This window comes from Hylaeus anthracinus, unplaced genomic scaffold, assembly GCF_026225885.1.
Source record: "Hylaeus anthracinus isolate JK02 unplaced genomic scaffold, UHH_iyHylAnth1.0_haploid 3, whole genome shotgun sequence".
In the NCBI taxonomy this organism is placed as follows: Eukaryota; Metazoa; Arthropoda; class Insecta; order Hymenoptera; family Colletidae; genus Hylaeus; species Hylaeus anthracinus.
In genome coordinates, this window is record NW_026535284.1 from 15,257,652 (window position 1) to 15,276,709 (window position 19,058).

General features: G+C 35.0%; 7 protein-coding genes across 12 annotated transcripts; 2 read left to right on the plus strand and 5 right to left on the minus strand.

Annotated features, from left to right (window-relative positions):
• Nucleotides 1-103: 103 nt before the first annotated feature.
• On the minus strand, nucleotides 104-1,073 carry LOC128893630 (armadillo repeat-containing protein 7). Of its 2 annotated transcripts, none has more exons than XM_054154736.1 (3): nucleotides 942-1,073; nucleotides 711-878; nucleotides 104-625 (listed from the first exon to the last, which is right to left on the minus strand). In XM_054154736.1, exons 1-3 carry the CDS (start codon nucleotides 1,048-1,050, stop codon nucleotides 351-353), a joined length of 552 nt encoding a protein of 183 aa, XP_054010711.1. In that variant the 5' UTR covers nucleotides 1,051-1,073; the 3' UTR covers nucleotides 104-350. The 2 variants fall into 2 exon arrangements, with proteins under 2 accessions (XP_054010711.1, XP_054010709.1); XM_054154734.1 differs by having other exon boundaries at nucleotides 711-893; nucleotides 942-1,072.
• Nucleotides 1,074-1,685: 612 nt separating this feature from the next.
• On the plus strand, nucleotides 1,686-4,000 carry LOC128893617 (cysteine--tRNA ligase, mitochondrial). The gene is made up of 8 exons (XM_054154712.1): nucleotides 1,686-1,951; nucleotides 2,094-2,389; nucleotides 2,480-2,678; nucleotides 2,773-3,035; nucleotides 3,130-3,266; nucleotides 3,334-3,456; nucleotides 3,558-3,809; nucleotides 3,886-4,000. The coding sequence occupies exons 1-8, from the start codon at nucleotides 1,686-1,688 to the stop codon at nucleotides 3,925-3,927; spliced, it is 1,578 nt and encodes a 525-aa protein (XP_054010687.1). The 3' UTR covers nucleotides 3,928-4,000.
• Nucleotides 3,945-5,488, minus strand: LOC128893625 (ribosome production factor 2 homolog). Its single transcript, XM_054154730.1, has 5 exons — nucleotides 5,321-5,488; nucleotides 5,041-5,173; nucleotides 4,526-4,965; nucleotides 4,305-4,449; nucleotides 3,945-4,231 (listed from the first exon to the last, which is right to left on the minus strand). Exons 1-5 carry the CDS (start codon nucleotides 5,341-5,343, stop codon nucleotides 4,013-4,015), a joined length of 960 nt encoding a protein of 319 aa, XP_054010705.1. The 5' UTR covers nucleotides 5,344-5,488; the 3' UTR covers nucleotides 3,945-4,012.
• Nucleotides 5,383-7,132, minus strand: LOC128893624 (uncharacterized). Of its 3 annotated transcripts, XM_054154728.1 has the most exons (5): nucleotides 6,832-7,129; nucleotides 6,649-6,763; nucleotides 6,207-6,573; nucleotides 5,605-6,127; nucleotides 5,383-5,522 (listed from the first exon to the last, which is right to left on the minus strand). In XM_054154728.1, exons 1-4 carry the CDS (start codon nucleotides 6,865-6,867, stop codon nucleotides 5,620-5,622), a joined length of 1,026 nt encoding a protein of 341 aa, XP_054010703.1. In that variant the 5' UTR covers nucleotides 6,868-7,129; the 3' UTR covers nucleotides 5,383-5,522; nucleotides 5,605-5,619. The 3 variants fall into 3 exon arrangements, with proteins under 3 accessions (XP_054010703.1, XP_054010702.1, XP_054010704.1); XM_054154727.1 differs by lacking the exon at nucleotides 5,383-5,522 and having other exon boundaries at nucleotides 5,535-6,127; XM_054154729.1 differs by lacking the exons at nucleotides 5,383-5,522; nucleotides 5,605-6,127 and having other exon boundaries at nucleotides 6,244-6,384; nucleotides 6,468-6,573; nucleotides 6,832-7,132.
• A 17-nt stretch (nucleotides 7,133-7,149) lies between these two features.
• On the minus strand, nucleotides 7,150-8,847 carry LOC128893626 (DNA repair protein RAD52 homolog). The gene is made up of 6 exons (XM_054154731.1): nucleotides 8,358-8,847; nucleotides 8,113-8,269; nucleotides 7,893-8,041; nucleotides 7,600-7,822; nucleotides 7,375-7,536; nucleotides 7,150-7,318 (listed from the first exon to the last, which is right to left on the minus strand). The coding sequence occupies exons 1-6, from the start codon at nucleotides 8,394-8,396 to the stop codon at nucleotides 7,176-7,178; spliced, it is 873 nt and encodes a 290-aa protein (XP_054010706.1). The 5' UTR covers nucleotides 8,397-8,847; the 3' UTR covers nucleotides 7,150-7,175.
• A 542-nt stretch (nucleotides 8,848-9,389) lies between these two features.
• LOC128893796 (uncharacterized) lies at nucleotides 9,390-11,368 on the minus strand. Its single transcript, XM_054155025.1, has 5 exons — nucleotides 11,312-11,368; nucleotides 10,825-10,995; nucleotides 10,408-10,611; nucleotides 9,713-9,999; nucleotides 9,390-9,522 (listed from the first exon to the last, which is right to left on the minus strand). The coding sequence occupies exons 1-5, from the start codon at nucleotides 11,366-11,368 to the stop codon at nucleotides 9,507-9,509; spliced, it is 735 nt and encodes a 244-aa protein (XP_054011000.1). The 3' UTR covers nucleotides 9,390-9,506.
• A 537-nt stretch (nucleotides 11,369-11,905) lies between these two features.
• On the plus strand, nucleotides 11,906-16,220 carry LOC128893622 (uncharacterized). 3 transcript variants are annotated; one of them, XM_054154721.1, is made up of 2 exons: nucleotides 11,906-12,173; nucleotides 14,653-16,220. In XM_054154721.1, the coding sequence occupies exon 2, from the start codon at nucleotides 14,696-14,698 to the stop codon at nucleotides 15,896-15,898; it is 1,203 nt and encodes a 400-aa protein (XP_054010696.1). In that variant the 5' UTR covers nucleotides 11,906-12,173; nucleotides 14,653-14,695; the 3' UTR covers nucleotides 15,899-16,220. The 3 variants fall into 3 exon arrangements, with proteins under 3 accessions (XP_054010696.1, XP_054010698.1, XP_054010699.1); XM_054154723.1 differs by lacking the exon at nucleotides 11,906-12,173 and adding an exon at nucleotides 13,204-13,589; XM_054154724.1 differs by lacking the exon at nucleotides 11,906-12,173 and adding an exon at nucleotides 14,148-14,239.
• Nucleotides 16,221-19,058: the final 2,838 nt, after the last annotated feature.

The following is a 19,058-nucleotide window of genomic DNA, read 5'->3' on the forward strand; positions in this document are numbered from 1 at the left end:
ATACGTAAGATTTTGTTGAACTACTATGGTTCCTGGACCAGGTATTTTTGTACCAATTACTCCTGATACCAAGCCATTGAGAAGAGCACCATGGACAAGGTTGTTTGAGGAACCCATATGTACTGGATTATAATCTCCAGTTAATTTAGCAAAATTCAATATATCATCATTTGTAATTGTTTTGTAAACTGAAACCTCATTTGTTGTTCTTATATTTCTTAAAACAGTTGATTTGTTCATCAAGTCAGAAACTCCTGTACAATATTTCTTTAAAAATTCAAAAAATGTCTTTGTCAGCTTCATTTTACTTTTAATGTAAATGTTACTGTACAATATTCTGGGATATTAATTTATATATTTTCTGTACTTTCGATTTCAGCTTTTGCTTTGTTATAGTCATTCAAAAATACTGTTGCTAAATTTTGTATGCGATTACTTTCGTGTTTCGCAAGATCAGTGATTTTCTCAAATGTTTCAATTGTTATTTGATCCTTGTATTCGTGTACACTTAAAAATATTAAACTAGTAATTGTTGAAAGTATGATATCTTCGTCTTGCGAACAAAGCAAAGATGTCAATAATTTAACGCCGTGATTACGTAAAATGTACAACTTGTTTATTGGATCTAAAATTTGATTATAATTTCGTTCGATTATTACGACCGTCATTTTTTTTCGAATTAACCTAACCTCTTTTCGAAACGTACTTACCAGTGGATAGATTACAAATACCTCCCGCTGCGAAACGTACCAATTTAACATTATCTTCCGACAAAGTATGAAGAAACAAATCAATTATTTGAAGTTGCCTTATATATCCGTAATTAATAGGATCATACGAGAAATTGGCAAGGTTCGCTAATACCTGCTCTTTCCCTTCTATGACAAAAAATTCTACGATATAAAATAATAATTTTACAATTTCTTTCTTATACAATTTACCTTTCGATTTAGTAGTCTTAAATTCCGTAGCGAGAAGTTTCAAAAAATCATAACGACCGATGGGATTTTTTCCAGTGCGTTTTATTAATTGCTCCTTAGTAGAGAACATTAGTAAACTAACTCTTTATTATATTATTCGGTATATTACGTCACTATCGTTCCTATTTGATACATAGTAATTATTTCAATTTGTTTTGCCACTTTGAAATTGTAATTCGTCCGAGAAAATGGCGTACGTCTCGATTTCGTCGTATTGTTACGTTTATGGATTAATCGAATTATACATGTTATAATTATTAAATATCTCCCAAATTAACGCAAACAATTATATTTCGAAATGTCTTTCATGAGCCATGGTACAAACGGGAAATGTTAATTTCGGAGCGTAGGGTTAGTCAATCAATTAACGACAGGGCAGATTAACCGGATAACACATTCACAAGAAGATAAGACTGCGTATTATGTCACGATTCACAAAGTATGCAAGGTTATGTCGCTTTCCAATCCCGGCATGGCATGTTTCCTGCGCACGCATTTATACTGATAGCATAAATCGTAATCAACAATCTGAACTATATTCGACGACAATAATTGTTTTTTTAATGTTTAAGCATTTAAATACTCTGTCAAATTATTTACGGAAATAGTAAATCTCATCTTACCGTAAGATACGGACTGCGGGTTATTCTCCCTGAAGAGAGGTTAGCTTAAGCATGGAAATGGACCCCGTTTGAGTGTAACGGAATGAATAAACAGATTATCAAAATGAATGCGTCTGTAAAATATCTGAAGTACAAATTACGTAAAATATGTCATCGTTTTTTACATGTTGAGACTGAACAGAAAAGACCGGTACAGTGGTGGAAGCCTGTCGGATACGAAACAAATATTACAATATACAATCCTATAACAAAATGTAACGAACCGTTAATTTTGAAAAATAAAAATGTTTTGACTTGGTATATTTGCGGTCCAACTGTCTATGATTCTGCACATATTGGACATGCTACGTAAGACATTTTAGGGATTGGTAATTTTGATATGTAAAATTTGTAGCAAATAAAAATATTATTTTTTTACTCATAGTAAAGTCAGATCATTAGATCATTATACTATTAAAAGAATTCAGTTTTAATACATATTTTTCTGTAGGACTTACGTGAGGTCAGATATTATTAGAAGAATATTGTCAGATCACTTTAAAATAAATGTTGTAATGGCCATGGGCATAACAGATATAGATAATAAAATAATAATGCGTTCAAAAGAAACTAATCAAAGTTGCAAAGAACTAGCACAACATTATGAAAATGAATTTATCGAAGATATGGATACATTGAATGTTGTTAGACCACATTTATATTGTAGAGTTACTGATTTCATACCACAAATTATTCAATTTGTCAGTAATATTGTAGAGAAAGGCAAAGCTTATGTTGCAGAAGATGGTAATAAAATATAATATGGAGAATACTGCTTTGATAATAGTGTGTTACTTCAATTTTAAGTGGTTACAAATGATCATTTCTTAATTGTAGGGTCTGTATATTTCAATACAAGCAAATATGATATGTATGGGAAGTTAATGACTCCTCCATTGCCTGACAGTACTCATCCTGAAAAAAAGTCTGCATTAGATTTTAGCTTGTGGAAAGCAGCTAAAAATGAACCATTTTGGAAATCTCCATGGGGCAATGGAAGGCCAGGATGGCATATAGAATGTAGCACAATTGCAAGGTAATATGCATCTTTAAGTCACAAATATCTTTGCATTATAAGAATACGAAATTAAAATACCAAATTTTCATGTAAATGAATATGTTACAATTAGCACAGTTTTTGGAAATTCTCTGGATATTCATAGTGGTGGGGCAGATCTCGTTTTTCCGCATCATGAAAATGAAGAAGCACAATCGTGTTCGTATCACGAAGTTGATCAGTGGGTAAACTATTGGCTACATTGTGGGCATTTATTCCTAGATGATGTAAAAATGTCGAAAAGCCTAAAAAATACAATTAGTATAAGAGAGTTTCTTAACAAGTATACTGCAAACCAGTTTAGGATGTTCTGTCTACTTTACAATTATAGAAATGGTATATTTTATGCTTTTAAAAATTTCTAAAGCAATGAACAATTTTAAGTTGAATACAAATATTATAATAAATTACTTTCTTATATGATTTTTAGGAATTAAATTTTCCGATGAAGTGATGCTTAATGCAGTAAATTTCCTGAATAAAGCTGAACATTTCATTTGTGATTGTGATAATTATATTGCTGGAAGATGTAGTGTTGGGAATGTGGATGAAGTTGCATTATTTCGTGTAGGTTGCATTGTTAATTTATATATACAATGTGTATTATATAATTAAAATAACAATTTTGTTTTAGTGTTTGGATGAAACTAAGAACACTATTAATATAGCCTTGGCAAATAATTTTAATACCGTACTAGCGTTACGATCGATCGAGAAACTAATCGATACAGGAAATTTAATGTTACATGATTCCCATGTAAGTATAAACAAATATGACTCTTCATTAATATTTTATTCATAGTATTTCCGCTATGTTTACTAATGAGATTAATATTAATTCTGCTTCATAAAATATAGGAATCTACAAATAGGTCTATACCTCCTGTAGCTGCAGTTGCAAATTATATATCATCAGTATTTTCAATGCTTGGCATTCAAAATTCTGAAATGTCATCTGAACATAAAATGAATAGCGTCATTGAACATCTCGTAAAATTCAGAACGATAGTTAGAAATAGAGCTATAGAACAGAATGTAAAAGATAAAATCTTACTTACCGCATGCGATAAAGTGCGATTAAACCTTTCCACGTTTGGAGTAATTATAAAGGTATGATACTAAAATATTCAACTTTGAAATTATATTTTTCATATGTCTGCGATTATAGTTTCGATTTTATTTTTAGGATCACAAGAAGGAAACCTCTTGGAGTATTAAGAAATATTGAATTAAAAAGACAGAAAGGAATTTGTATTGTAAATTGTTGTCTTAAATAAAAAAATGTTTATATATACATTTAATCTTGAACTTAATTAATCAGATGAACCCATAACATTCTTTGATTTTTTAAAATTACTATCATTCGTTTCATCAACATTTTTTCTTTTAATACCAGCTTTCTTTTCAGCTATTGTCTTTTTTAACCCTTTCATTTTTCTTGTTTGAATACTATTAATATTCTGTGCCCCGACATGTATACGCCCAAAGGTTGTTCCAAGATTATCCTTGGAAATATTCTTCTTCTTTTTGACCTATGACATTGAATAAATGAATTAAATCAAATTGACAAATCATTGTATTATACTTGAATAATAAAAGTGTTACCTTCAATTCTTTTGGTTTTTTACATGCTCTCTTAAAGAGATCTTCAGAAGCAAGCTTTGTACGTCTACGCAATAAATCTGCTCTTGGACCTATTTCTTCTAATTCAATTCTTGGTGTTCTACAGTCAGATTTTTTTAAAAGTATCCTAGAACACAATTCCACTAAATAAATAATTATTAAACATGAGAGTATTCAAGAAAATCAGTAGAAAAATGACTCACCTATAACTACGTAAAAGTATTTTATTTTCAACAGCAGTGAAACTCAAGACATGTTCAAGGCCTTGTAGCTGAATGTTTTCAGCTGCTTCTCTTTGGAACATATCCACAAATAAATTCTTTATTCTAACAAGCTCGTAATTATTTTCAAAAAGTTCACCATTGAAAACTAACAGAGGCTTTATCCCCTCAGAAATTTTTGGAACTTTAAAATCCTTTAAACCTTTGTAATTTTCTATACCAAACTCTGCCATATCTAATAACGTATGCTCGTACATTCTACCCAATACCAAATTATGAGGTCGTTTTTTATTATGTAAAGCTACCATGAAAAGAGACGCGTTAGTTTTAGTAGAAAACTTTTCAATGAGAGTCACATCTTCGAATGGCAATATATCATTTTTCTTTTGCATCAATGCAGCATTTGGTTTTTTAAAATCATACTGTAGAAGAGCATAAATTTTGTCAAATGTTATTGTAAAATATAATTTTTAATTAATATTACACACTTCAATTACCAGATCTTTCATGAGGTCTACTACAATCTGAGAAGTGTTCTTTCCTTTGAAGCATAGAGTCTGCTTGGCATCTTCTATTAATTTAGGCTCTTTTTTTAAAATAGCTCGCTTACCTCTATGAGTGGTGGGTTTGCTACAAAAAGAAATTCAAAACACAAAATACGTAAAACACTTTTCTGTTAAAATGAGAAAACACTTATATGTATTTACATACTATCAAGTACGCATGCATGAAACATAACCTAAACCTGTCATACGCGTATAAGTTAAAAGTACTCACACTACTCTACTTATTACAGGCATTGTCAGTTCAATTACAAACACTGCCTTCCTTTAAATGGTAAAAGTATTAAAATTTATGGACATTTATCGTTGAAGATCCAAGCATTGCTCTGTGCACGTGTTTCACTGTTTAGTAAAACCACACCATCAACATGAACTGGAGGGGGGATTATCACGCATGCGTGACAACAATTTGACAACTATATTTGAAAAACATGTATGTATTTCTAATTAGGGCTGGGATTATGTATTGAGTTTTTTTATTTAAAAAATATTACAAACTAAAACAATGTAATATCAGGTATTCACTGGATCAGTTCCTGCCTGTCCTTCCATGTATGCTCTTGTAACAATGCATTTTGTCATATGACAATAACAAGGAACGTCATGTTCAACTTCTAATGCATCCAGCAATATTAATTCTATGTTGTATTGTCTAGGTTTACATGAATTTCTTTTTAAATTTAATTTAAATGCGACAGATTCACCTTCTTCAACGTCTACATCCATTGGTAAAACAATGGCAGTTTGTTTCCAATGTGTGGCTTCGTCAAAAGGACTTGTAGATAATTCAGAACCATCTGGAAACTCTACAGAAAACCAAATACAAATTCCTTGATACTTTCCACTTTTATTGCAAACAGAAACATTCTCTTCCCCTCCAAGATGATTTAATTCTTCCACACTGATGCACTGTAAATCTAGCCATGCTAACAATTTACCTTCTGCTAAAACGTTCTTTTTATCTACAAGTAGTATCTCCGGTTTCATTGATTTTTCTTTTGTGTAATGCTCTCCAATACACCTATAACACAATAAATTTAAGGATAATAAATATAACAATAAAATAAAATGTATGAGCTACAATAATAAAATGTCATTACTTCATGGAAACTCCATAAATATCATCCCAAAAGTGATACATAGATGGTAATTCACACGGTGATGCATACAATTTAGCAACAGATGGAAATAAAATGCCATTTTCCTTCAAGAAATTATCTCTTGCAAAGAGAACTGTATCTAACATTCCTTCATGTACTAAATAAAAACCCATCCACTCTGAAACAATTATATCAACTTTCTCAAAGTTATTTGGGTCAATGTCTTCCACTTTACTGTGAATCGTTGTAATCTTTTCATACAGTCCATTTTCTATCACAACTCCTTGGGTAAGATCTACTATGTCGCTTGCTTCTATTGCGTAAACTTTTTTGGCACCTGCTTGTGCACAGAAGATTGATAATATCCCTGAAAATGTACAGTATTTTTAAGATTACTCAGTTAGATTTGATTATTTTAATTAAATAAATTACAAGATCCTACCAGTTCCAGCACCAACATCCATAACAACTTTATTATTAAATATATGTTTAGAATTCATTATAGCATTTTTATAAGCAAGAGTTCGAGCCTTATCGCTCAACATTAGTTGATGAACCTGTATGCATAATTATAAACAATTATGTTTTTACATATAATTATATTAAATAATAAATATTTACATACATCCAGTGTTTCGTAACTTTTAAAATATTCATCCATGTTATTAGTTTATTTAGTGGCAGTTTATTATTTACTGTAATTCATAGTAAATAAACATATAATTATTGAAACTAAATGTTTTATTTTCTTCTCCTATTTCACGGAGTTCCTAACCTCGATCTATAGTAAACATTCGTAACACGTGCTTGACGTTCGTCATTAATGGTTTTAAATCATTACAAAAATGATACGTTTCTGTATGAATTAAATGTATATTTGTAATATTTATTTTATAAAAATGTACAAAATTAATATAATTAGCTTCTTAGACTCTTCTTCTATTCTACACATGTACAAATATATTTATCTTATGAATTAAATCTAGAAATAGATTGTTTATTTTCAACAGCCTTTTGTAGTTCCCTTTCCTTCATTAATCTTTTGTATTCTGCTTGCTTCTCCATCTGTTTTCGCTTCCGTTCTAATCGTGATAATTCCACTTCGGATAACACTAAAATTTTTTTTTAATATTACATTTTCTATTATTATCTCTTTTAAGATGTTTACCTTTCTTCTGAGTTTGTTCCTTCTGATTGTTAAGTTGTACTGTTTGAGCACTTAAAACAGTATTTTCTTGTCTCTCTGTTTGCTTCTTAGATTGAACCACTGTTGTTTGCAATAATATTTGCTTTCCGTTATCATTCTGGCTTGTGGGACATGGTATATTTTCTAAGAAACACCTGACATTAGAAATTTTGCTAAAATTATATTGATAAAATATTTTGCAAGCACCTGGATTGTCTTTTTCTTCGTTATCCTTATGACTTAGAAGGGGAGTTGATTGAGCACATGGTTTAAACTTATCAGTTTTTAAATCATCTATAGAACACACATCTTCTTTTCTAATAGTTTGTATCACTGAATTAGACGACCTTTTTATCAAATTTTGAATTTCAGATTCTATTGTTTTACCAAAGCATGATAATACTTTTTTAAAAGCATCTGTTAAAGAACCCTATACATAAAAGTACAAACATCATTTTCAAGTCTTAAACAAATATGAAATATTGAAAAAATGAACATACAATTCTAGCCATATGTATAGATAATCCTTTTGAAGTTTCCTCTGCAAGATAATATCCCATATCTTCATGAAATGTTCCATCTTGCAATTGAATCTTAACAAATGTCACACATCCACAAGTATATTTACTCATAAAAGTTTCAACAAAATCTAAAATCGATTAAGTTTGTTAAAATTAAATAAAAAACGGTTAGTAAATAAACAAGTGCAAGGATACATACCAATTGATTGATTTGTTACAGTATGATTCCATTTTCCTTCTCCAAATATTTGATTCGCTAGAGATATCAATTCATTGTTAAATGTCACTGCTTCTTTTATATTAAACTTGCGGTCAGTCGTTTCATTTGTCACACTATGTTTTAAATTTGTGGATGGCTAAAAAAACAGTAACTTTTCATGTGATTTGCATTCAATTCAACCAATCAAGTCTTGTAAAACTGTTTGTCAGGAGTGAAATACTTACAATTTTTATACAAGAAGGATAACTGGTTCCATTGTTCATGGTAAATTGTTAAAAACAAGAAGCTTTGCAACTGTGTAACAAGTGTTTCAAAAAAGTAAACACTAGTGAAACAGGAAAGCCGGCATTTCGCAATCATGCGCAGTAATTTACTGTAATAGAATTAGTATGCTATTTTTATTCTAATACTAATGCTTTAATATTAATTAATCAAAGGAATTCAGTATTTTATTTACTTACATCATTTTATGTTGCTATCAGATTAAAAAAAAAAAAAAAAAAAAAAATGTGAGAATATACAGAAGTATATTTATATATAAATTAGGCGCGTTAACGGGGCAATAGTTGGTATCGCAATCTTGCGGTGAACAGCCCGAACTAAATTACAAATTCCCTAGGGAATATGTAGGGATACTACTGTAGTAACTTCATGTTTTTGAAGATAAACGTATTATACCTCGTATCCACATTTGAACCAAAGATTTCTTTGATTTGAAGATTGAGATTGAAATACTACGAGATTTAAATTTCTTACGTGACGATTCGTCAATTGAAAAGAACATAATTCTTAAGGCTGCATCTTTGCGGAGGGAAAATCAACGTTCGCATACATTCCTTATTGTCGTACGTTTTTGTAAGTTACAAATTTATACAAATGTTGCGCTACCTTCGTTTGGTAACCCTCTAGCTAGAAATGCGTCAGTACGCTTTGCTCTAGAAAGGTGATTCACCGAAGCGTAACGTTACGTTTGTGTGGGTAAGTCACGATTTCAATGTAAATGTCAGCGAACATGACTAAAACGTACTATCGATAAAAGATCATTGACGTAATAGCGTTGTGCCAGACAGCAGAAAGTAAGAAGCTGTTTAGGAAAAGCCTCTGAAGCCAATCAAAAGTTTATTAATATTCCCCATTCCACAATTGACCACGCGGCGATTCGGCATATAAGAAGCATAATATTATGACGAAAGTAGAACGATATATCTACCTGTAAAAATCGCAGATGAAAATAAAAAGAAATTCGAAGCACATCTCGTTTTATTTAATTCACAGTTACAAGGCTCAGGTGTAAATTTATTTATAACTAATCGATTGGTGTAATAAAATACTATCATTTACATATATATTTCCAGACCCGTTGACTTCCGATTTCAGTCGTGAACGCACCTGTACACGAAAGAGAAAATGTATAAATCGGAGGTAGTTGTAATCAATTATATTTTTAATTGATTTTTATTTACAAGAAATTATAAAAAATTAATTTGACCATTGTCTTTTTGCAGTTGCAATATCGAAGTATCTGATGGAATATTAATTGAAAATTTCTGCATCCGAGAAACGTCTAATTAAACATTACCGTTTCATGACTCTCATCCGCCTAAAGTTCTCCAGTCGTCTTTTGTTCCTGTTGGCATTGGCTTTCGCTTCGGTGGCGGCAGCGTTCGCTTTGGCTGCCGCTCGATTAGTATTGGTGAGTTCCTGTCGGGCGAGTCTCAACTGATTAGACAGTTCCTCCACTCTTCTCTTCGCTGCTTCTAACAGTTCCTCTTTCTCTCTTAGGCTCTTCTGTGCTCCGTTTGCGGCAGCCTGGGCATTCGCCGCGTTCGCCTTGGCTGTTTGCATTGCATGCGTTAATGTCTTCAACTGCATCGCAACCAATGAAACAGAATTGTAAGGTGAATTGCGTCTACGTATCCTGTGAGAAATTATCGTTGAAACCTTACGAGGTCAAGTCCTACGCATAACAATAATAGAACGATACACGAAGGAAACGGAACTCTCTTAACGATCGTGTATCGTTTCTACATATTTTTTATTTATTTTTAGTACTTCGTGTCGTTAATTATACTATAACTGTACGTTCTATTATATTTCTCTTTAAATATTACGGTATAAAAATCTACAATTTGTTATGAGATTTCTAAACTTGTTTGGCTCAACTTTGAAACATCTCGAAAGTATCTAGGATGGTAATTGTAATTAATCTTTTTAAATGAATTCTTTTTAGTAATATGATTTTTTAATGAAGAATGAATGCACGGATAAAGTCACCTGATCCTGTGATTGGCGTGCCGCCTGTATCGCAGAGTTGACATTGGCTTGCTCCCGTTCGAAAGACGAGGACTCTTCTTGAACGACCGATTGAGCTTCCTTTACTTCCTCTTGTAATTGTTGTACTATCATCTTTTTCGTTGTGAGAGCTGCTTCGGCAGCTTTCGCAGCTTGCACTGCTTTCTCAGCCAACTGCGTCTTCACCTGTGGGACCAAACACATTTATCCTAATTTAAAAATGAAAAATCTTTTGAATCGATAATAAAGTATTTGAAAAATTTAAGTAGAACATTAACGAGTGTTTATCGTTTAAAAATGACTCCCACTCTTATTTAAATATTTTCAAATATTTCAAATTCTTAGTAATCGATCTATCGTAAGCTATACATATAAGGAATATTGGACAGAAACGAGTACTTGACGTGCAGCTTGCTGACCAGCGATATTCTGAGCATCCGAAGCAGCTTTGGCTTCCTGCGCGGCTTTCTGCGCGATCACGCTACTTTTTTCGGGTCCTTTCTTTTCGTTACTCGGCGTCCCATTACGGCAAGTACGTCCATTTTCGACGTAACGAACCTCTCTTTGATTCTAAGAGAATGTTCAAGTAACACGCATAATCTCTAAACAAAATTTCTAACGTTCTCGTAAATAAAAACTTGCAAGAAATTTAAGTTACTTTTATATAGAACATTGTAAGAGATCCGTGTAAATTTTAAATGTAACGCCAACAGTATACGTAAAGAATGTAATGTAACATATGCTAATTAGCAATGTATTAACGCAAAACTCTATGATAATCGATAAAATTGCAGTTACAGGTTATCGACGAATGTTTCGCGGAAAAAGAGTGTATGGCAGTATAACAGTGGGATAAATGGCCGATTAAAAGTAAAATTAGACTCACTATATCGACTGGAACCTTGTGAAACCTTTCGCAACCGAGGTATTCGAACGTCAGCATTACTAAAATGTTGCATTTGCTTGGTTATAAAGGGAAAATTAATTGTCATTTCACTGGTGCTCACCCATATAAAGGACGTAGAGGAGGTACATGCTTGGAGATTTAAGTTAACGACGGATTGTAATTCGTATAAATCATCATATAGAAAGATAGGAAATTGAGAGTACTTAATACGTCGCGAGAACGTACATTCACGCGAGAAACGGATGAAACACGGCTCTATCGAATTTTACGTATCGAAATTCACATGATCGTGCGGTATTAGATTCAATATTTATACGTATATATGTATGTAGATTCGATATGCATCGAACATTTTAATAACAGACATTTGTTCGATCGATAATCGAAAGATTATACATATTTACTTGTTATTAATATTGTCCTTCTTCCTATACCGATTTACGCTACTAATATAATATACAAGTCCATTTACACAGAGTTTACAACGATACAGTTATGTATGCCTGTGTCGTTACTACGAAATTGTAACAACAATGACATTATAACAATTATTAATCTTAATCAGACTTTATATTTGATAAATGATCGACTGATTTCCTTGGGAAATAAAAATAAAACTCTCTTTACATTTGTATCTTATAAGGTAGAAAAAAAAAAATGGAAGCGGCCCAAAGTTGTCGGTAATGTCCTCAACCCCTTCCGCAACTACCACGAGCTTAGAGTACAGCTATAAGAAGTCCAATGGTCAAGTAACTGGTATCAGTTCTTAGTTGTACCCTTGAGCAAAGACAACACTGCAGAGATCCTTTATACCGCTGTACCTGGAACCGTTTCGCTATACGTGAGTATTAACATTTCTTTGACAACATATCTAACAGATATTCAAACCTCACCTTAGTTTAAAATAATGCGGTGTGAAATAACTGATATATTCATTATTTTTTTAAATTTTTGGCTCAGATCATTTTTATAAATATGCGTTCATTTAATGTTAATCGTTCCTTTTCTTCAAAGTGTACAGCTCTAATCCAAACCGATGATGAGAAAATTGCTGAAAATACCTAAAATGCCTTAAAATGTTACCATTTTTAACGCAAAATTGTAAATGGTACACACACACTTTCTGATCAATTGAACAAGATATTGTTTCTGGAAACAATTTTTCCAAGTACTTTGTACACATTGAAATATTTTGATGTCACGAAGTGTTCGTTAATTTAAATTTAATATACGTTAATTAAATAAATTAAACGTTTAACTTCTTTGTTACCAAGGCTGTAATAGCAACAAATGGTGGTGAATAATTATAGTGGAATTTCTGCTGGAAGTGTCTGGGTTAGTGGTATCCTGTTTGGAAGGGGCCAAGTACAAAAATTCGTGATAAATATACAATATACTTTCACTTGCGCACAGTAGAGTGCAGTTTATGTGGTGAACGTGGCGGTAACTTCCAGAATGAAGTTGCACGCCCTCCAATTTTCTGGCCTAGACTGGTCGCCTTAATAGCGCATAACACAGAAACATTATCCACGTTATACACGGTTACCGAGAAAAGTAGCTCACATCATACTCGTAATTTCATATGTAATAATTTCATATTTAATAATTAATTTATATTGTTGCTCAATTGTACGTAAGTAGGAAACATAATAATCTAAGAATGCACGATGAGTACTGCAATAATGATATTTAATTTTGATTAAGCATTCAAAATTAAATTATAGTTTGTTCTGTTACATAAACTTTTAGAATGATTACAGTAAGTTCCAATTCCTTTGTAATTATTTATTTTCAATTTGGTTGATATGAGATATCGACAATGTTGCCGATGGAGGCTACTGATATGAAGGTAACAATGATGCTTGGGCAATATTACTCACGTTTCAAGCATTTACTGGGAAAGCCAATCCCTTGACATATAATCGCAGTCTCAAAAAATTCCTAATGGAATGCGCACGAATGTAGGATACGGTAGATGAATCTACATTTACGTTAACTAATACCCTCTGTCGCGTGTATAGCGGAACACTTAAAGTTTTCTTTTTTTTTCTCAGGATTTCTCTCAGGAATGCGTTTCTCGTTTCCACATCTCGGCAGAACAGTTTAAAATTTATTACACCTGGAGTCAGACCATTGCCAAGAGTTTCAAAAGAACAGACGCTTGCGACAATAGTATCAATTTTCATTTCGATTTTCTTCGATTATTCTAATTGAAGATATTATTCTAATTATTCGAATGTTAATCTCAAACCGAAAAGTGAGTCAAGATCAACCTCTTCGGGGACGATTTGTTGTTATCAAATTTTTGTTCTTTTTATTATTGACAGTAATTATAACTGTAAAGAAAAAACTAAACGTCCATATACGTGGCCAAGGGCGTGAAAAGGTTAAACGTGTTGTTATATTTTGTTTTAAACAAAGGTGTTTACAGTATGTTAACGTGTCCGTACAATGAAATGATCGCGCAAACAAAATCTGTCTAGAACGGTTCAATTATGCGCTCACGTACGCGCGCTGCTTTCTAGAGCGTAACGAAACTGGACTTTTGGTTTTAAATTGCGTCAGAGTTGGACTGGACAGGCGGCGTGTGCGTCATGAATGGTTTATGTCATTCAGGAATTTCATAAAACGACACGCAACCGATAATTTGCAAAGTTTACGTCTTTGGTTCGTCCTATTAGACGAGAACATTACTTCGTTTATTCGATTAGACGAGTCGCAACGGAATCGATTGAAAGTTATCGAAACTTCGCTTTACGGAATGAGTCATACGTCTGATTGTGAGCTTGATTATGGCTTTCTCCTCGGCGACGATGATATCGATGAAACTGTACCCTAAGTAACAAACGGATCAAACAATTATAATAATAACGATTATAAATGAGATCGTCACTTCATATAACTTGAGTAAAATCGCGTTAAAATTAAATAAGAAGATAAATAATAAGTTAAATAATAAAATTATACTACGAGAAATATTTGACGCGTAATTAGAATTGTACAAATAGGTCGATACGCTGCAAGAAATTTCTCTGACGAATACCAACCGCGTCCATGACCTTGACCTTGGGACGCGTTGAGTAGTATCCAATCTAAACCTATCCGAAACATCGGAAGCGAAAATATTCGCACTCGTTTAACATTAAATATTCTACGACAGGGTGGTTCTTAATCTGCGCTATTACCGAATGTAACGCAAACAAAAATTTCAACAAATGTAATTCTTCGAATAATATAAAATCTTTCTGGATAGGGTTTCAGGCATTCCAGGCACATTTGCTTCGTTTCTATTCTATTAAAATAAAACGTTTTCTTCGCAGGAATCCCTTTCCACGAAATAGGTCCGCTTGAAAGTTTCGAGAAATGAGGAAAATCGTGCTACTGCTATGCATCTGTCTGGCACAAGGGGGACAAAGCAAAAAGCAAACACGCGACCAGCAAGCTGCGGGTTATGAGTACGAGTACGCCCGACACGAGCCAGCGTTGGGTCTAGCCGATTCGCTAGCCTACGGAAACCCCGGTCCAGCCTTGGCTGCGGGTCCAATAGGCCATGGTCGGGAGCTTCCTCGGCCAGGCTTCAGCGTCGGTGGGCCTTTGGCCAGTATCGCGAAGGGGGCAGCGGACGAAGCCCATACCCAGCTGAGCAACCAGCAGACCGCCGCTGGACAGGCTGCCTACGTCGCCAAGAACACGTTGGCTCAGGCAGCGTCTCAATCGGCCGCCACAGCAGCCGCAGCTCTTGCTGGCAAGCAGATAGTCGTCCAGGGATTGGAGCAACAGTCTAGAGATGCTCACGTCGCGGTAGACGGCGAAAATCTTCAGCTACAGCAGGCTGAACGAGCGGCGAGCGCAGCCCGGACCACTGCCAAGCAAGCTATGCACCAATTGCAAGTGATCACTGCAGCTCTGAACGCAGCTCAAACGACGGTGGACCGGGCGTCGCAGGCTGCAGCGGAGGCCGCAGCCGAATTGGCGGCGCAGACCACCATGCTTGGTCAGGCAAAGGCAAGAGCCGAATCGGTGGACGAACAACTGACCTCTGCCCGTTTGGACTACGAGACGACCCAATCCGCTGCTCAAAAAGCTGCCAACGCAGCTGCGGCTGCTCAGAATAACGCCGCTGCTGCCGCTGCGCAGGTAGCGGACACCGCGGGCGCCTCGGCTCTGCTCAGCCATGCACCGGTGGAAGTTCAGCAATCTGTGAAGCTCCCCGAGGACAGTCCCCTTAGACAATTGCCAGCCACCGCGCACAACGAGCCTAGCGGTCTGCTTTCAGCTGCCGCGCTTTCCGAGGCTGGCGGTCTCCGCGACTCCGGTGGTTACCTTGCGACTAGCGCGCTCAACGATCACAGCGGTCTTCTCGCAGCTGGCGCGCTTTCCGAAGCTGCTGGCCTGCGCGGATCCCACGGGCTTCGCGAACAAGCTCTTCTGGGACCCGGGGGCCATCACGAAGTCGCCGCCTACCGCGGACCCACCGGTCCCAGTGGCCTTAGTCGCTCGGAATTGCTCAGCTTGGCGAACGCTTTGCCTGTTGATAACTACGACCTCAAAGGCTATCGCTACTAGGTTCCTTTAAACTGAACAGTGGAATCTAGTTCTCGCCCTTTCTTTATTAAAAATTGAACGGGCTATGTCCGCGTCACAGATTATAAAATAAAACACTGGTAAAATCTTCAAATTTCGCTTCTATCCATTCTTGGACGTTTGCTCTTTTTATCTACACAAACACATTTGTAAAATAAATGAGTATTATCATCGGATATGTATAGTTTGTCGTAGAGTGTATAAGTATCTATATGAAGATAATGTTGTAGCTTTATTTAACGATGCAAGTGTGAATAAAATTAATAAAAAAATAAATTAAGATGTATTGTAGATGTATTCTGCCCTTCTAAATGTTATAATATGCCGACACAAGTTACTACAGTTCTGCGGTAAAAATATATAAGCAATCTACGTGAAGTGTTCTTTAAACAGTTGTTTATGATATACATGATATATAAAACATGTTTTTTTATTCGAACGAATAGCCGTCAAGTATAGCCGTACAGCGCGCCACCGGGAAAACGCCCAAGTTTGTCCTCGAATAGTTTCAATTTTTCTCGCTAGATGGCGCTATTTGACATTGTATTTACCGACGGATATCGGTACATTACCACGCTGTCGGTAAATGCTATACAAAATGGCGCCATCTAGCGGGAAAAATTGGAACTATCGATGACAAGCTTGGGCGTTTTCCCGGTGGTGCGCTGTACGGAGGTCGGGATTTTAGTTCGCTAGTTTCGCCACTAGATGGCGTTTCAGTTGTTCTAGAAAAGCGCGCGTAATTTGAATTAGTTATGCAAACATTAAAATTACATTAAATCTTTTTATGTATACCCTTCGATGTGTTTTCCTTAAAGACGCTCCTACAAAAATTTATCCGAAATAAGAACTTATATTTTATCTTGCAAATATTGTGATAAGAAGATTACTTTCAATATTTGTTTTTTACAGGCGAGGCACAAGTTCGAACAGAATCGAAGAGACTATCTTTAATCCCCGATATAATGGAGTTCTGCTAACGTTTCTTTCGGCGTTTCCTTTGTTTACTGCATTATAATAACAACAATACAAATGTATGTATTTGTTCGCACAGTAACTATACCTTCCTGTTGATCGTCATGCATTTGATTGTGCGTGCAAGTGCTTCCTGATTTCACCAGAATGTGGCAATTCTTTGCCATATCGAGTATAGCGAACACAGTCCTTCGCTGAAATCTTTTTATCTGCTGAAATAATAGAACATAAACAGTTCCTGGTTCTCCATGTCTCTGAAATTTCGTTATTTGTCTTTAACCATAACAGAACCACTTCCGGATTTCGCCTTAATCCGGTGGAAATTACTTTCTCTGTGCTATTGTTGCCAATTGTAACAATTTATTTTCCTAACAAATTTATATTTCTATCACTGTTATTATTAATAATTCTAAGTACAACGACAGATTTAAAAATGATGTAACGAAGAAGATAGTTCATTTGAAATTATACGGTACACGGTTCATAATGGAAACAGAGTAATTGCTAAAGTATATTTATCTAGGCAATCTGATCTCTACAAAGAAGATTTAGATCAGTTTTGTCTAATTCGATGGATAAAGATCGTTCGCAATTAATTCAATCGCTTTAGTGGGAATATCAGATGTTCTATTGCGTGTAATGTTATCGCGTGTAACAGCTATACAAAATAAAGAAATGAAATTGATTTAAAACGAAGAAATAAAAGAATACTACATTCGTCTATTATTTATTTATTTATGGTGCAGTATTCATTTTAAAAGGAAAAGTATCAAGAGAAACATAATTCAGCGAGCAACCAGCGCCTGTATTACGCTATGTTTAATAGCATCTCTTGACTCATAAGCGCCAGAAGTTGCACAATGTAATTAGACCGGACTATGGGAAATCGTCGTTCAATACTTTCCATTAATTAGTCCAACCGGCTAATTACATCCCACACAATTGAAATAGAAACAACGAAACGTCGAGTACTTCCAATTAATAGAAAGTAATAACGTATAACGACAGTTACGTAGCAATCAAGATTATTTGTAATAAAAATTGCATACTTAATAAATAATCGATAGTAAGTAGATAGTAATAGATTTATTATATATTTATTATCAACTGTTTGTAATTATGATTTCAAATGTATCGTTGTTATTTGTAAGAGAAATGTATACACACACGATGTTGCGTTTAGTAACGGACGTTAATTTAAAAGTTTAAAGTACAAGTTTTGAAAGTGGATCGATTCTCCGCGTGGCAGTAACGTAATTCTCGAATAAAGGAATAAAGAAATGTAGATGGCCGAGTTTCGTAACACACTTCGCATCGAATTGCATTCTATATCACGTTTTAGAGATCACGATTCGCTTACGACATGATCACGAACTCGCGGCAGGTGTTAATTTAACGTTATAAATAAATTGGATCGCTACTAGCGTCGTATTTTCAATACAAAGCTCTATTTCATCTACTTAATTATTCATTTAAAATTGTGTATCGTCGATCGATCCAATTAGAAGATGCATGAAGAACACGAAACGTAGGATACGGGATCGATCGCGTAGATAAAGCGATCGACTGTGGATCCGAGGATCGTGGGTTCTCGAATCCCCGTGCATTATTTTTCGTTTAGACTCCTACGTGTATTAAATATAGTAAAAATACAGGGTGTCCCAAAACTCGGGGAGGAGCCGGAAATGGGAGGTAGCTGAGACGATTCTGAACAACAATTTCCTTTGCAAAAATGTCGGATGGGGCTTCGTTGAGGAGATATTAAGCGAAAACCCCGACCAATCAGAGCGCGCGTAGACCGTTGGAGCGGCCGCGGTAGCGAAGGCTACGCGCTAGGTCGACGCTTCGATGCACGTCGAGTCACTTGTTCGCGTGCAAGCGCGGCCGCCAGCGCGTAAGCCTTCGCTACCGCGGCCGCTCCAACGGTCTACGCGCGCTCTGATTGGTCAGGGTTTTCGCTTAATATCTCCTTAACGAAGCCTCGGACAACATTTTCGCTAAGGAAATTGTTGTTCAGAATCGTCTCAGCTACCCCCCATTTCCGCCTCCTCCCCGAGTTTTGGGACACCCTGTATAATAACGCAGAGGTGTTACGCTAGTTGTCATCATGGATTAGATCAACCATGGATCGCTTACCAAACCATATAAAATTACCAATAAGTAGATC

Coding starts and splice junctions, on each gene's coding strand:
- LOC128893630 (XM_054154734.1), bottom strand. CDS start 1,050: ATGTTCTCTACTAAGGAGCAATTAATAAAACGCACTGGAAAAAATCCC. Junction 894..941: donor TAAGACTACTAAATCGAAAG/GTAAATTGTATA, acceptor TTTATATCGTAG/AATTTTTTGTCATAGAAGGG. Junction 626..710: donor TATTTGTAATCTATCCACTG/GTAAGTACGTTT, acceptor ATCAAATTTTAG/ATCCAATAAACAAGTTGTAC.
- LOC128893617 (XM_054154712.1), top strand. CDS start 1,686: ATGAATAAACAGATTATCAAAATGAATGCGTCTGTAAAATATCTGAAG. Junction 3,457..3,557: donor TAATGTTACATGATTCCCAT/GTAAGTATAAAC, acceptor CATAAAATATAG/GAATCTACAAATAGGTCTAT. Junction 3,810..3,885: donor CGTTTGGAGTAATTATAAAG/GTATGATACTAA, acceptor TTTTATTTTTAG/GATCACAAGAAGGAAACCTC.
- LOC128893625 (XM_054154730.1), bottom strand. CDS start 5,343: ATGCCTGTAATAAGTAGAGTAGT. Junction 4,966..5,040: donor TAGACCTCATGAAAGATCTG/GTAATTGAAGTG, acceptor GCTCTTCTACAG/TATGATTTTAAAAAACCAAA. Junction 4,232..4,304: donor AAAAACCAAAAGAATTGAAG/GTAACACTTTTA, acceptor TCAATGTCATAG/GTCAAAAAGAAGAAGAATAT.
- LOC128893624 (XM_054154728.1), bottom strand. CDS start 6,867: ATGGATGAATATTTTAAAAGTTACGAAACACTGGAT. Junction 6,764..6,831: donor AAAGTTACGAAACACTGGAT/GTATGTAAATAT, acceptor TTATGCATACAG/GTTCATCAACTAATGTTGAG. Junction 6,128..6,206: donor ATTTATGGAGTTTCCATGAA/GTAATGACATTT, acceptor ATTGTGTTATAG/GTGTATTGGAGAGCATTACA.
- LOC128893626 (XM_054154731.1), bottom strand. CDS start 8,396: ATGAACAATGGAACCAGTTATCCTTCTTGTATAAAAATT. Junction 7,537..7,599: donor CGAAGAAAAAGACAATCCAG/GTGCTTGCAAAA, acceptor GGTGTTTCTTAG/AAAATATACCATGTCCCACA. Junction 7,319..7,374: donor GGAACAAACTCAGAAGAAAG/GTAAACATCTTA, acceptor AAAAAATTTTAG/TGTTATCCGAAGTGGAATTA.
- LOC128893796 (XM_054155025.1), bottom strand. CDS start 11,368: ATGCTGACGTTCGAATACCTCGGTTGCGAAAGGTTTCACAAGGTTCCA. Junction 10,996..11,311: donor ACAAGGTTCCAGTCGATATA/GTGAGTCTAATT, acceptor ACATTCTCTTAG/AATCAAAGAGAGGTTCGTTA. Junction 10,612..10,824: donor GTCAGCAAGCTGCACGTCAA/GTACTCGTTTCT, acceptor TTGGTCCCACAG/GTGAAGACGCAGTTGGCTGA.
- LOC128893622 (XM_054154721.1), top strand. CDS start 14,696: ATGAGGAAAATCGTGCTACTGCTATGCATCTGTCTGGCACAAGGGGGA.